General features: G+C 31.4%; 1 protein-coding gene across 1 annotated transcript; it reads left to right on the top strand.

Moving 5' to 3' along the window:
• The first annotated feature begins 13,405 nt into the window (after positions 1 to 13,405).
• Positions 13,406 to 14,720, top strand: LOC133292015 (homeobox-leucine zipper protein HOX11). The gene is made up of 4 exons (XM_061490386.1): positions 13,406 to 13,658; positions 13,773 to 14,062; positions 14,178 to 14,257; positions 14,366 to 14,720. Exons 1-4 carry the CDS (start codon positions 13,406 to 13,408, stop codon positions 14,718 to 14,720), a joined length of 978 nt encoding a protein of 325 aa, XP_061346370.1.
• The last annotated feature ends 1,250 nt before the right edge of the window (positions 14,721 to 15,970 follow it).

Raw genomic sequence — 15,970 nt, 5'->3', positions numbered from 1 at the left:
AAAATCTTTTATATATACTTTGAAGAATCTCAAGCTAAAGATAGTCTGCATATATTAGCATCTTACCACTAGGTGGGTAGTTAGACATATTAAAATTTGAAATGATGTTCCCCGTTTACGTACCGTTTCGAAAAGGCAGAAACTAAATTGGCAGGCAGTAAGATCAAGAGAAAAAAATTTGGGGAAATCGACGATGGGGTTTTAGAGCTAACACTAATTACAAATTTCAATCAAAACAAAAAAGTCAATTGATTTAGGAAATCAAACAGAATACAAATAGTATGAAATTAAATTCTGAGTTGTTAAAATAAATACTAATCGTCTCATTCAAGAATACAAAAGCACAAAATTTAATCCCAAAACATATAATAATATCCAATAACAAACAATTGGGTTCTAATTTATATAATCTAGGCTCTGATACCAAATGTAAGAAATTTCATAAAAAGGATTATATGACATTAGAACATCAAGGTAGTGTTTGGTAGAAGATTTATTTTGGAATTGATGGGAAAGTGTAAGTGGATATTGAAAAATACCACATTTGGTTTAGGTTTTTGAAAAAAATACTAGGTAAATAGGATAGATGGGGAAATGACTTTTGTGTTGATTTTTGGATGAAATTCGCTGTTACAGAACACCACTTGAGATGTGGTATTTTGAGATAACTGGGGAAGTGAAAAAACAGGTGCGAAGTTTTTTCCGAACATAGATTTTGCAAATTTAAATAAATTTTCCTGATAATATTTTGGTCAACCAAACAACTTTTTTTACATTTTCCTACCAAACTCATTTTCCAACCATTTCCCTAGCAATTACATTTCCCTAGTATTCAAAAAAATTCTCCTCAACCAAATGCCCCCCAAAATATTTAGGCTTACTTGTTGAAGACATGATTCTTGGTTTATTGGAGGCTTCTTGTTTCCTCTAATGCACGGAAAGACTAGAATCTTCCTCTGCAATTCACATCACTCCCTAATCACAACCGTCGATGGGGCGAGTTGTGGAGTGACAGTTTTTCAACACGTTGTGAATGCAGATCAAGCCAAACTTATTAGCCCTAGTCCTATTCCCATCATAGGCCTATGAGTTAAGCCTACACTTTTACCCACACTAATCAGTTTACAGATATCCAAACCCAAATAAAAGGATCACTAATTAACTGGACTTTATACTACACTCCTATATGGATCATGACTTAGCCTTTTTTATTAAAACAAGAAGAACTACAATTGATTTAAGCCCACAATTATTATAAAAATTTCTAACATTTCTTACAACAAAATTTACAGAAATCTTAACAAACTGGCTTCAAATTTAATAAAATAAAGATATTCAAAATACATGTAAATCATTGCATTCAAAAGATAGACCTTTTGAAACAGTGAAAATTAGGTACTAAAATCAAATATGGTGACTCTAACACCAATTTTTAGAATTAAATTGAGATGTCATATGATCATAGAACACTTGATTAAATATATTAAGATAGATAACATTCTTCTTTTTGTTTGTTATCAATGGGGCAAGTCGAAGAGTCAAAATATAACAAAAGTTAACAAATTACAGAGGAGACTTAATCATATATAAACATAGGGATATGATATATTTACAAACTTTTTTACAAGTTACACTAAGTATGATCAGTATACTCTCTTGATTGAAGTATGACCGGTCATACTTAGTGTAGTTTGTAAACAAAAAGTTAGTAAATATAACCTACCCCATAAACATAATCTAATTAATGACCTTTTCATCAAAATCCTATTAGGTGGTTGATTACTGTAAATTAAGTATTAGATACTATGAGCCAATGGCGGAGTCAAAAAAATTTGAGATAGGGCATGAAAATCGAAATTCACACTAACTTAGATAGGTAAACACAATAATGGGTTAATACTTAGTTGAATTTGAAGAATTTTCTAAGTTTTCTTTGTATACGAGGAATAATAAAAGCAAATGGGGCGAATTTGTGTTACGCTGTCTTTCTTTTAAATATAAATGTAATCTCCGACAAATATTTGATAAAGTTAAAGGCGCGATCGCCCCTCCTAACCTTTCCCCTGCCTTCGCAACTGGTAGCATGAGCTCATTATAAACATCTATATATTAATAATGAACTTCAAAACATCTTTGAATGGATCATAACATAACTTGTTTTGCACAAAACTAAAAAACCATATTTGACTATATGAAATCAAAGTGATAGTATGGGTCCTATGCAATCAAGGTTGATATCTTTGATGATGCTACATTAACATAGTTTTAACGATAACAAATAAGCTTGGAGAAGGTGATTCAAGAGCTAACTACCAAGCAACATTCAAAATGAATCCTAGCGTATGCCAAAGCCATGCAAATTCAAGCGTTCAAGTGTCAAGATAAAAAATCAAGCCTAGAGCATGGAACTAAGTCAAGGATCACATTAGAATATGCTCTTAGGAATTATAACCGTAAGGGTATATAGTAGATAGCATTGCATGAGACCAAGTCATTCTCATCATTACATAATCATATAGAGCTTGAAAATCTTGGTTTGATAGGTCAAAATTGCATTGAAAGATTTTTATCATGGTTTGAGCACACAAGCATTCTTGCACAGTCTAAATACATATGTTCACACTCTTGAAACTTCTTTGAATTTAAAGAATGCACTTTTGACACTACTTGTTGAAAAATGACATAATTCATTGGTTTATTGTGTCAAATTTGGATTGAAATGGTTTTCACCCGATTTGAATGCATAGAATTGTTTTCCAAGTCCAATTACATATATTCAATATGTTGGAAGCCATTTTGAGTAAAAAAATAAATTAATAAATACTTTGTGCAAGATTTGTTGCTACCATGAAATATCAAGATATGCATATCTGAATATGGAATTTTATATTTTCGAATATTGGATGCTACACATACGAATATGTTCTCTACATATATCTGGATATGGTCTATCCAGAATAGGTTCCAACAGCTATAAACGACTACTTTTTGTTGGAAACCTATATAAACTCAGTTATAACAACTCTATAAGGAGTGAAATGAAATTATATTATTGATTGAGTCATTATTACTTCCTCTGACACATTTTTCTCATTGATTACATCCTTACTTGATTATCACATACTTGAGCTCATTTCTTATTGTTTGAGTTATACACCCATTAATCTATTACACTTCAATTTGTATTATTCGCATTTGGAGAGTACTCATCTTGTCCAAAACTTATTTCCTTCTTAAATGATTGTTGATTGATGGTAGTGAGATCCTAGTATTAGAAAGGTAGCCAATTGCCTAAGAGATTTGGTCGAAAGTATAAGGTGTTTAAGAATAATAATCTTGGAGTTGTAATGGTTTGTACAAGCATCGTTGAAACTTGATCAATGGTGGAACAATCATTGTGGTGATTGAAGGTTGGATGTAGGACATGGTGGTTGTAACCGAACCAGAATAAATTGAATTTGCACTTTTTATAACCTTTATCTATATTACATAAGCATTCTTAACATATTTGAGCATATATATTTAGCTTCTAATTATTTAATCATTATTTGTTTGTCTATGTTGTTATCCATTAGCTTTTGTTTATCTTAAATCATAATATCTTAAGAAATTAATTTTACTTTTGAGTTATTTTGCGAAAATATTTTTAAAAATCAAGTTACTCCCTCTTAAATTTTGAGGCCACTTGTCTAGTAATATAAAAAATTATTAAAAGAGGTAGGTTATTCACTCAATATTGACCATTGATATATTTATATCTAACGGCTCACATATTTAATAAATTACAGTCGTTAGATATAAATAAGATCAATGATCAATAATTAGAGTATAACTTACACCGATATAAAATAATGTTAACCCTTATTGAAAATTCTAATGTAAATGTTATTGGAAAAAATGTGTGTCATTTCAAATGATGTAAAATTATGTCATTTTAAGAGAGAGAAAGAAATAGATAAAGGAGGAGAGAGAGTTGAAAAAAAATAAAGATGTGGGTCTCACTTTTTTATGAGAGTAAAATGATATAAGTTGTGTCATTTAAAATGATAAACATTTTTTCCAATGTTATTTTTAAAACATAAAACCTGTGCGCCTTTTTTCTGTAATTGTCATTGACAATTTAAATTCGAAATTTAACTGCTGCAACAGTGTAATAAATTATCTAAGTTAATTGCCAAGCTAACTTTTACATGCATATACATGGAGAAGGAGCTTGAATTGGTTGGACCATCCGGGGACAATGACAAACGCGAATTCATCTTTATCCAAGAAAATAATCTTCAGCTTCCTTCTGAATGGGAAGAAGACAAATCCCTAACTTGTCTAGTGTCTACAATGGTTTCCAGCTCGCACCAACAATGACAATTGTTTGTTTTTTTCTATTTAACCTTATTTACCCCGAATAATTCATAATTGGGCATGTGCGTACCTATACAGAGTTTATTAACGATATAAGGAGGCGTGATTCATTATTTGGGATCAGTGATCAAAATGCTATTTTTTGATAAAAAAATTTATTTAAATGCCATGCAAACAAGTACTTTATATCATACTGTCACATAAGCATAATTCGCTAAGACTAGTAGTATATTATGTTTGCCAATCATTTATGACATGTGACACACTTTAGCAGAAAAAAACTGACGTGTCATAATTCGTTATCACTGGTAGTGAATTTGGTCTGCAATATGACTATGTGTCACGAAATCATTAGTCACAAAATTCGTTATCAGTAGTAGCAAATTATGACACGTGACAGTATGGTAAAAAATATTGTTCGTGTGACATTTGGATAAAAAATTTGATAATTGACATTTTGGTCACAAATCCCATTATTTGATAGTTTGGATTTCAATATTGGACTAACACGAAGATAATTTTTTTAAACATGTCAGATTAATATGGTACGATGTTTTTTAAAATTTTATGAAGAAAAAATCTAATTTCGGATAATTATAAATTTATAGTACTTACAATAAAAATTGTTATTGGTATTCCTTTCTGTTTGGTTTTTATGGAAATTGATAAGTATGAAATTTTCTCGGACACGCAAATTTTTTAACATAAAACGGATAGTCAACTCTCGTATGTTTCGAATCCTAGTCTATAAAAATGGAAAAAAAAAAATCTTTGGTGCAATTGTTGTAGGTACATTTATACCAAAAGAAAAAAGTTTTTAGGACTTAAAAAACTTATACAAAAAAAATATGTGTTAAAATGAAAAAAAAAAAAAAACAAATTCCTTAAATGGGAGCGTAACACTAAAGAAATTTCCACAAAGAGCATTACATGGATACAATACAGCTCATCTGAACCTTAATCAATTGCATGTGTATGCCCATGTCGATGAACAATTAATGAACCAATAAATGTAAAACTTTTTGGCACAGCTTTAATCAAGGTGTACCGATATATTAAGGATGGAATCATGTCTTCATCGGATTGCTGAAGAATTTATAGAAAATAAAGTTACCTCGAAAAAGAAAACATATTGCTCAATTATATGAGTTTAATTTATTTATGTTATACTTGATTCTAATTATTTTTTTGAGGTCTCTGGTATTTTCACAAGGGCACAAGCTTCAACTTTTTAAGTTGATTATAGAATTAATTTCTAGTCGAAATTTAGTTAAAACTCTTTTTAAAGAACCTTGCGATACACCATTTTAAAAACTAGCTCAAATACCATGTAAAAAACTTTGGGATACACTACCCCAAAAGTTAACTCAAAGAGTGGGAGTGTCCAAGGCCTTATAAAGGCCACATTAGTTGCACATACAACTAATGTTGGACTATATATCTTAACACTCTTCATTCTTCTTCAAAAATATATTTAACGAGGATCGAATATAGATTCGATCTCTCCGACCTACCAGCATATGTGGTTAACATGAGCTATTGAGCTACACCATTGAGTTATACGAGTTTAATTTTGATTCGGTTTTAATGTAGACTTGATCTCCTAATTAAATAATTGTTATTATTTATATAATTAAATATTTTAATAATATGATAATATAAAAAATTAACATGTATTGATTCGAGTGAAAAGGACTTCAGTTCGTTAGGCATATTATACCCTAAAAATTAATGAAAATATAAAAAGAAAATGTTAAGTCATCTTAAAAATATAGTCTAACTATTCTACAAAATACTTCAGAAAAAAAATGCATGTCCATTTAATAAATTTTGAGTATTTAAATTATTTTATTTTCTCCTTAAGCAATTAAAAGAATTATTAGGTTAATTTTTTTAAAAAATAACATTTTATAATTATAATTCATCAAAGTAACACTCTTAGATATTAGTATATACAAATTGTTTTATGAGATAATGTTAAAGAATAAAATAAAAGCACATTATAAGCTAATGTCTTAAAGTTTTTGGTTGAAGTGATTCTTTATATGATATCAGAGCTTTAGTAACCACAAGTTGCTAGCCCGATCTCCATTACCCTCACTTTCAGGTGGAATTAAGAAAAAACACGAGGCAGACCAAAACAAAATGGGCTAGTGTAGCACAAAGTAAATCAAAAATGGGTTTGGGTTATATCTACGCTTTAAGCCCAAAAGACTCTTGCATAAAGAAGTGTGTTAGAGAATAAAAAATTTCATTACCTAATATCTTAAAGTTTTGAGTTAAAGTGATTCTTTATAAATCTGATTTGTAACTCTTTATCATCTTCACCCTCTTTGAATTTGGAATAGCATAGGTATACATGCAGTGGCGGACCCAGGAAAAAAAATTTATGTCCGCACAATCAGTGGCGGGGTTCGGGGGCAGCGCCCCCGAATTTTTTTTTTATATAAAAGTTTAAATTAACGCTTGAACCCGCTCATAATCTAGTTGCTTCCATAACAAGCTGCAGACAATAGTTTGACCAATTATTTTCCCCCTAAATCTTATCAATCCTTCAAAACAAATATGAGAATATACTCCAGTACATCCATACATCATCATTCTATTTTGGGATATGTTATTTTACCTAACATTTTTCTGCCTACCTTTGCCTACCACTCTCCAATACCGTTAGATCAAAATCTCAAGAAGAGAGAAAAAGATAAATGTTAGTTAAGATTCTGATCTAACGGTGTTGGAGGGTGGTAGGTAGAGGTAGGCAAAAAAATGGTAAGTAGAATAACCTATCCCTTCTATTTTATAGTGGTGAATAAAAAAGTTAACACTACCTATACAGAAGTAAAACAAAATCACAGTGAATGTCTCGTCTCTAGATATTAACTTATTTGAGAATGTCAGACCTACAATCAATCATCTCTTTTTATAAAAATAAAAAAGGAAACAAAGGATGAAGAGAACGTGGAAATGAGTACGTGACAAGGGAGGAAGAATAAGTTTTCTTTCTAATCAATGTGCGTTGTTGCGTTGTTTTAATCATCTTCGTACGTTGTTACGTTGCTAACTAATATAAGAATAAATATCCTTTTTGGTCCCTAAAAAAAATTTGGTCCTCACTTTAGTCCATTATAAAAAAAAAATTAGTCACCTGATCCCTATGGACCCACTTTGGTCTTTCTGTGGGACTAGTGTAGGTCTTTTTTGAATTTGTGATGGACCACGATTTTAATTAAATTGATCTACTTTAAATTTTTTAAGGACCTCGAGACTAATTTTTTTTTGTAAAAGACTAAATTGAGAATCATGTTTTTTGTTAGGGACTTAAAAAATTATTTACTCCTAATATATATATTGAATCAAGAGACAAATAACAATCTAAAAAAAAAAAAAAAAAAAAAAAAAAAAATTAAAATCAAAAAGTTTATGACCGCACTTGCGGGCATTTGCCCGCAAGTGGGTCCGCCAATGTATACATGTATACCTACGCTATTCCAAATTCAAAGAGGAAAAATAATGAGATATAATATATGCCGCGCGCATGGCATGAACATGAAACACTTGAAAGTCTTACTGAGTAAGCCATGAAAATCGAATGGTTTAATTCACGCGAGAATTTTTTTTTACAATAGTTCCTTTTGCGTAAGGGTTATTGCGTCACACTATAAAAAATTTGTATTGTTAAATCAGTTTATTTAATCTTAAGTAGTAATAATCTGGGTTTGCATGTTGTTTAAATTTAATTTTAATGTACTGTCAATATATTTATGTTTACATTCAATAATATATTTTCATATTATTTCATAAGTTGTCAAACACATCAAACTTATTTAATAACGGAGCAATTAATTATATATTGCACCGAAAATTAATTTTTTATATGGTGACATTACATACGAATTAAATCCTATTTCTTAATCTCAAATACTTGAGTAGAAATCGACATTATCATTAATTGGAGTTCGAATTCTAAAAATGATAAAAGTCATATTGCGACAACTCTCCCCAATATGGAATTAACTACGCTCAAATCCGATAATATCGGATTGGATAAAAAAATATTATTAATTCATATCATAACCACATGAGAAAAGAGCATGATTATGACTACTTATGCTAATTAATTTAATAAAAAAATTAGTTAAAATTGGTAGCGTTAAACAAGAAATATTAAAGCATCAGCATGCTTGCAGCAGCATATTATTTTTAATACGAGAAATTGTTATATATTATGGAGAAAGTTTTCCTTTAAAATAAGTGATCACCATAGTTCATACTTCGTAATAAAATTAAAGAAAAATTCGCTTACAAAAAAAAAAAACAAATTGAAGAAAATTTCTAGCTGCATGCCGCATGCTTTATGTCTGTTATGGATCAATCATTAGGCCAAATTCAGGGGTTAAGTATCTCCACCACCACCAAACTTTCTCACCACACATTATTTTTCACTACCATACACACGCTTCACATTATTTTTCACTACCATACACACGCTTCACACACGTATGTAAAGGTGTGAGGCAGTGAGAATTATAGAGCAAAATAGTTATGCTTAAGCATGACTCTCACACATGGGACCGCTTTCTTTATAAATACCTCATTAGTCATTACTCCGTAATAAACTCATCTTCTACATACAGCACTCCATTGATGTTATTCCATAGGATTTCAGTCTCCACCGTGTCCTTAAACTCTTTTTGATTCTCAGCATTTTTTTTAGACTTACACAATAACTCCATCATCGAACTATAGTCCATATATTGCCTCATTGATTAACTTTTATATTACAACTCATCCGTAAACCCTCAAACAACTCAATATTTCTTTAGTACAATAGTCAGTAAGATAATATCAAATGGTAGTAGTTCAGTTGGTGCATATGAGCTGAGCAGTGAAAAGAAAAGAGTTTCGATTCGCGATTCTCACATGCCACTTTTGGAAGGAGCTTAGAATCTTTATCCCCTAACCTGCCCCGTACTCTGGATTATCCCATAACTGGTTCAAAAAGTTGAAGCTTGTTGGGATACCGGGTGGAGTCTTCTCGTCCCAAAGATATAATTAGGATATGTTTCCAAAAAAAAAAAATTAGTGCGTGAGATAATTAGAATATGGGTTTTATAAGAGTTATGTTGTAGGAAAAAATGATTGTGTTATGTTATAGAGATTCGTTTTGCGTGCCGTAGTTTTTTTCCTTCAAAACATGTGGGTCCCACAAAATGTTATGTGTGTAGGAAATGTTTTGTGATCATGTTAAATGACGAAAGCAAACCCCTTAGAATATATATATACATATACATATAGAAGTAGATCCTCTGACACCAGTGTTAAATTTTAAATTTGGCACCTCATCTGAGAGCCATTAGATAAAAAAAGATCAATGGTATCACATGCTTATAAATCAGAGTTGTTGATCTTTTTTTATCTAATGGCTCTCAGATGAGATGTCAAGTTTCAAATTTGACACTGGTGTCAAATGATCCTACCTCATATATATATATATATATATATATATATATATATATAGTATTACACTCTTAAATATTAAAATAATTACTTAAGTTAAAGTTGTCTTTTTCAAGCAAATGATGATAGGGGTGTTCGCGGTCTGGATTGGATCGGTTTTGGAAGAAAAAATCATCCGATCCAATCTCTTCGGTTTGATCATGCCATCATCCATTCGGTTTGGATTTTTTTTCAAATCCGATCCGATCCAATCCAATTTTTTTCGGTTTGGATTGGATCGGTTTTCAATTTTTTGAAAATCTTAAAATTTGTTTTATGGTTATTGTGCAAATAACATTTTTTGTATAATAGGCTTTGTAAAAAAAAAAATTAAACAGAAAAGTAAATGATAATATAGTTTTTTTTTGGGCAATGAGATATGAAGCTTTACACAAATAAATTTTTGTTAATGAGATGTGACTAGGTTTTTTCTTGGGTTTAGTTGATGGGTTAATAGGTCTTGAGTTTAAAAAATTTTGAGCTATGATGGGAGGAAAGACCCAAGTAGGTAGAGGGGAATTAATATATTGGATCGGTTTTCATCAACCCATCCGAAAACCGATCCAATCCAATTAAAATTTGCAGTTTTTATTCGATTCTCGGTTTTTCGATTTTCGGTTCGGTTATCGCGGTTTGGATCGGTTGATGAACACCCCTAAATGATGATAGTTGAATTAGTGCATGAGAGTTGTGCAGGTGAGGAAGAGAGCATATATTCAATCTTTTCCAGGATCATCTTTATGAGGAGATTATTTAGAGTGAATCGGGAGTACCAAAATTAATGATGTGAGAGAGAGTATCAAAAAATTCAATGATCTGAACCATATTAAATATTTTCGTTTAGGAGAGATTTAATGGTCTTCCAAAATTGTACGTGCTAAGAGAAATAAAAAAAAAACCATTTTTAATAAAATAATGCACCCAATTTAGTGGTCATGATAAATTAAAGTTTTTCTCCACTTCATGGCATGTTCCTTTTCTGAAAGAGGATCCTACCCAATAGTTCACGCATCCTCTCTCTTCTCTCAGCTGCCTATCATTAAAGCCTGCATGACTTCAATTATTGCAATGATCCCAAAAGCATGGCATATCTGACCTCTTCTCTTCCTGTGCATCCCTATTTACATGGCTATGTTTGGTATTACAAGAAAAAATAAAAAGGATTATTTCAAAAAAATAAAAAAAAGGAGTAATCGATTTTTCATTTAATAAAAAACCCTCTCTTCTTCTTTTTTTAATTCTAATATAAAAAACTCATCTAACTTTTTTTCCCTTACATATCAAATCAAATAATCTTATTTATTTTTTTTCAGAGTAAATCACCTTACCAAACAGACTATTAATTAATGGAATTTGCATCCATCATGTAATAGGAACAAAAGAAAATTCTTATACAGACAATATCTTGTGAGTCCCACATGTTTTGAAGCAAAAATTAAAATAAAACCTAAAGCACGGATAACATTACCACTTCACTTTTTTTTATCATGTAACTCTTATAAAATCTTTAATTAATTACCTCTTCTTTCTAAAGCTATACCGCGCGTGTGGTCCCCCACCGGCCCCGGCCCCATCCTATTTTGTGGGTTCTACTCATTGGATACCCATCCATTTATTTACACATAAGCTATATATATGTCCATGACCAGTGTGCTTTGAGGTTCCTAATGCTTCAAAAAATACAAAACAACCTTTCCTTAAATCAGCGCAAAACAAATTTGAAAGGAGAAGCTTTTCTGGGAATAGTGAAAGTTGGTCGCCTTGTCTATGTAATAAAACATTATAATAATAGTACTATGGTTAAATTAATATTTCGTGCTAATCATCTGACCCATCCTTTTCCCACAATATATTTTTTTCTATATGTTCATATCACGCTTGTTTCTAAAAGAAATCGTAATATATATATTCTTTCTCATACTTCTCTTATTAGTTATCGTTATATCATTAACGTGTTTTAGCAGACATTGATTGATAGCCGTAGCTTTGAAGAATACCTGTTGTGGCAATGGGAGAACCACTCGAGCTAAACTATATTGTGTTTGGTTTTCTGTTCGTAATTAAATTATATTTCGAATAATTTTTTTTATAATTATTGTTGAATTTAAAATAGAAAACAAAGAAGCTTCTAGTAATATTAAAGTATGTAGAGGGTGGCTGGAAGCTACCACAGTCATAAGTCATTTCATTTCTACTTTTTAAATTGGAAACAGCAAAAGCTTTTATTAGGCTTAAGTTTAACTCATCGGAATGGCCAAATCATATTCAGACGGAACGGCATGACAAATGTCATTGAAAAACAAATACATACACAAGCACGTAACACGGCACTTGCTCATTACTTTCATCACCAAAAGTTAAAGGATAGGATTTGACTTTCATTTCTAGAAGACTAGAACCTATACGAACTGTAAATTAACAGCCCTTAAATATTCATAAAAAAAAAAATTAACAATATATAATAATTTAAGATCCTCAACTTTTGTTTTCTGTGCCGAAGAAATTTTGTATAGCAATCAATTATAACATAGGTAATAAATAATTATAATATTAAAGTTATTTTTTCTCTTTTCACTATTTCAGCCAACAATTTTATGAAGAGAAAAAAAAATCTTTTAAAATTACAACTATGTATTACCCATAACACATGGTCTTACTGCACAACAGTTAAATTTCCAATAATTTAATAATTAAAAATATTTTGACCTTATTGTCATTTATCATGCATGATGGAAATGGCAATGATCATGATTATCAGAGGGTTTTATTTATGGATGAGAGGGCAGCTGGACCCGTATATATATATATACTCGCTAATAAATAAGACAAGTGTAGCACAGGTTAAGATCCCAGGCATGTCTAGCAGATATGATATATCATTTTCTCCTTTGTCATCATGACGCTCTTTGGAGTTTGTTCTGTGAAACCTCATAAATTGTTGTCATTTGGGTGAGTAACCACGAAACGCATTGATTACTGTACAACTAGAGGCTCCCTCATTACATAGAAACTCTATAGCACTTTTCCTGCGCGTGTATTTATACGCAGCATAAATGTATCTCTAATTCAAATAAAAAAGAATGTATTAATATTATACACAGCATATGACTTTCTCAAGTAGTGGAGAATGGAATGGGATATGGTAACGCTGATTATTACTAGCGAAATGTATCAGACTATCAGGCTATTACATTTTACTTTTATTTTTCTGTATATTTAATAGATTCACGTGCGTTTGTCAACATGGATTTGTCGGTCAATGTTTTTACTCTAAGAAATGGAAGAAATAAAAAGGTAAGTAGTAGTAGTAGTATTGTATATTTGTATAGTAGTAATAGGGAGCGTTGTTGTAGGGTGGAGGGTTTTTCATAATTGCAGCAAATGTGCACTCTGGTCTGTGCCTTTTACAGTTTGTGACTTTCCTCGGTTTGGTTTATTACCATTGACATTGAAAAACACAGAGTCTAGTGAGTCTACACCTCTCTTAAAACCTTCATTTCTTTTGGTATACCACAACAACCGTTCTCTCTTTTCCAATTAGAGTTCAAAGATGGAGCTGGCTCTGAGTTTAGGCGATGCACCAAAGCACTTCTCTTTGCTTGACAACACTACAAAATTACCCAACAAAGATTCTGTTTGTTTAAGCATAGCACTAGGAGGAGCTGGTACTTTAGCTGGAAAATCCTCGAACGAAAGAAGGGTTTCCTCAGATCCACCGGTTCAGCTCGAACTTCTTCCTTCAACACCGGTTCATCGATCCCATCCTTCTTCACATCTTCGAATTCCATGGCTCAACGATGCACGTAATTAAATACCCAACTTTCTATTTATTTATCTTTCCTTCACCTAACACCATATTGATTTTGGCCTTTGGTTATTGGTTTCATTATATATACTTGTTCTGTTGTTCATGGCAGTTGGTATGGAACGCGTAACATCAGAGGAACCGACGAGGGCGTTTGATGTGAACCGGTTACCGTTGCAGGCGGTGGACACCGACGACAGTGCTGCACTTTCATCCCCAAACAGCGTGTCATCTTTTCAAATGGATTTCTGTATCAGAACCAGAAGAGAGAACGAGGGTGAAGGTGCTGACAAAACTAGTGATGAAGAAGAAAATGGCTCAACACGAAAGAAACTCAGACTCTCTAAGGAACAATCAGCTTTTCTCGAAGAAAGCTTCAAAGAACACACCACTCTCAATCCTGTAAACAACAACAACAACAACAACAACAACATCGATCTATTTCTTTTTTCCTCTTAATTTTTTTTATTAACTTTAATTAATATCTTTTGTTCTTCTTTATTACCATAATCCGCAGAAGCAGAAACTTGCTCTTGCAAAACAGTTAAATCTTCGTCCTCGTCAAGTAGAAGTCTGGTTTCAGAACAGAAGGGCAAGGTAAAGAAGAAGAATATTACTACTTTACCCTTTCACCTTATCTTTTTCATTAGAGTCATGTATTATGAGCAAAACAAAAATGTTTAAAAAACAAAAAATCAATTACAGGACAAAGTTGAAGCAAACGGAGGTGGATTGTGAGTATTTAAAGAGATGCTGTGAGACTCTGACAGAAGAGAATAGGAGGTTGCAGAAGGAACTTCAAGAACTGAGGGCTTTGAAAACTTCTCAACCATTCTATATGCAGCTTCCAGCTACCACACTCACCATGTGTCCCTCTTGTGAACGGGTCGCCACCAACACCAACGGAACCGCCGCTGCTTCCGCCACCAATAATAATAATAATAATAATGTTTCTCAAGTCTCTGCCGCGTTATCTCTTGGCAAGCCCAAAACATTGCCATTACTTAATGGTCAAGCCCAGCCTCAACAGGCCCAGAAGGCCCATCAGATTGCTTCTTGAACTATAATTGATCATTTTTCGTCTTTTACTATAATATCAAAGCGGACAAAGAAAGTCCAAAGTCCACCTTTCACTTTTTATTTTCCCTTTTGTATATATAAGTTTCCTTTCCTTAAATTTTTGCTTAGTTAGTCTTTGTTCATTCTTTTGTTTTGTTTGTTAGCTTCTTTTGCCTTTCGTCGGAAGAATGATCCTTTTTGTTGAGATCGCTGAGGTAGTACCAAAGATTTTGTCAGTGGAAACGTGAAATGAAATGAAACCCTTATTTTTTTTTTTATCTTATCGTGGTAAATGCCTTGTTTTTTTATTTTTTAACGTCCTGTGTTGTTTGCATATTTTCGAAATATTATACAGTAATTTCATTAGCTTGAATGATATTCCTTCAATTTTTTTAGGTGGGTAACTTGCTCTACTAATGATGCCCTAATATGTCTTGATCGATTATTATTAAAAAAAAAAAAAGTTATTAAAAAAAAAGTTATTAATTAACTATTAAAAATATAATAATTTTCTTATACACAGTCTAATCATTTACTATTTTTAAATAACTAACTATTCCTTAATAACGTTTTTCCTATGGTTGGCCGAACCCACAACAAAAAAAAAAAATGTGTGCAATGACTTAAAATTACTTTTCCAATACAAGAGAATTGGTATGCTGTGCAGCAACACAAATTTGACATAGTTTTTTAAGGCTCCAGTGATTCAAGGGTGACTGGTAAAAAAGATTGTTGAGTAGGTGAAAGTAATCTTGTTACTTTTCTGTATAAAAATGAGTAAAATGAATTTCGAAGATTTTTTTTTTGATTATTTTATAACTTTTTTTAAAAAATAGAACATTCATATATTATTTTATTTTTTTACCAGTCGTTTTCAAGGTTCTTGGAAGAGAACCGTTAAAAGTGGTAATTAAGGCCTAAGGTCTAGCTCGATCTCAAAATAATGATGGTAAAATCAATTGGAGCAGCGGAGCCAAATATAGTTTGGGTGTGGTCTTTAAAATATTTTTTTGTGAAAGATTTAGGTAAGTTGTATTAGGTTATGTGTTCAATTTGCACTTGAATATAAAATATTTAATAAAATTATAATTCTTCTTAGTGCTGCCTACTCAAGTGCTCTATATTTAATATAATTTAAATATATTATGATATGAACTAACTAAAATTAAGAAAAATAAATATATATATAATTTTTTGTCTTGGACTCAAATTTGAGGGATGAAAATTTAAACGGGAATCATTATCTATTTT

Source organism: Gastrolobium bilobum, unplaced genomic scaffold (genome assembly GCF_033153095.1).
Source record: "Gastrolobium bilobum isolate Gb01-03AN ecotype WA unplaced genomic scaffold, APGP_CSIRO_Gbil_v1 utg5369, whole genome shotgun sequence".
Lineage (NCBI taxonomy): Eukaryota > Viridiplantae > Streptophyta > Magnoliopsida > Fabales > Fabaceae > Gastrolobium > Gastrolobium bilobum.
This window is presented reverse-complemented; position numbering and strand designations above follow the sequence as displayed.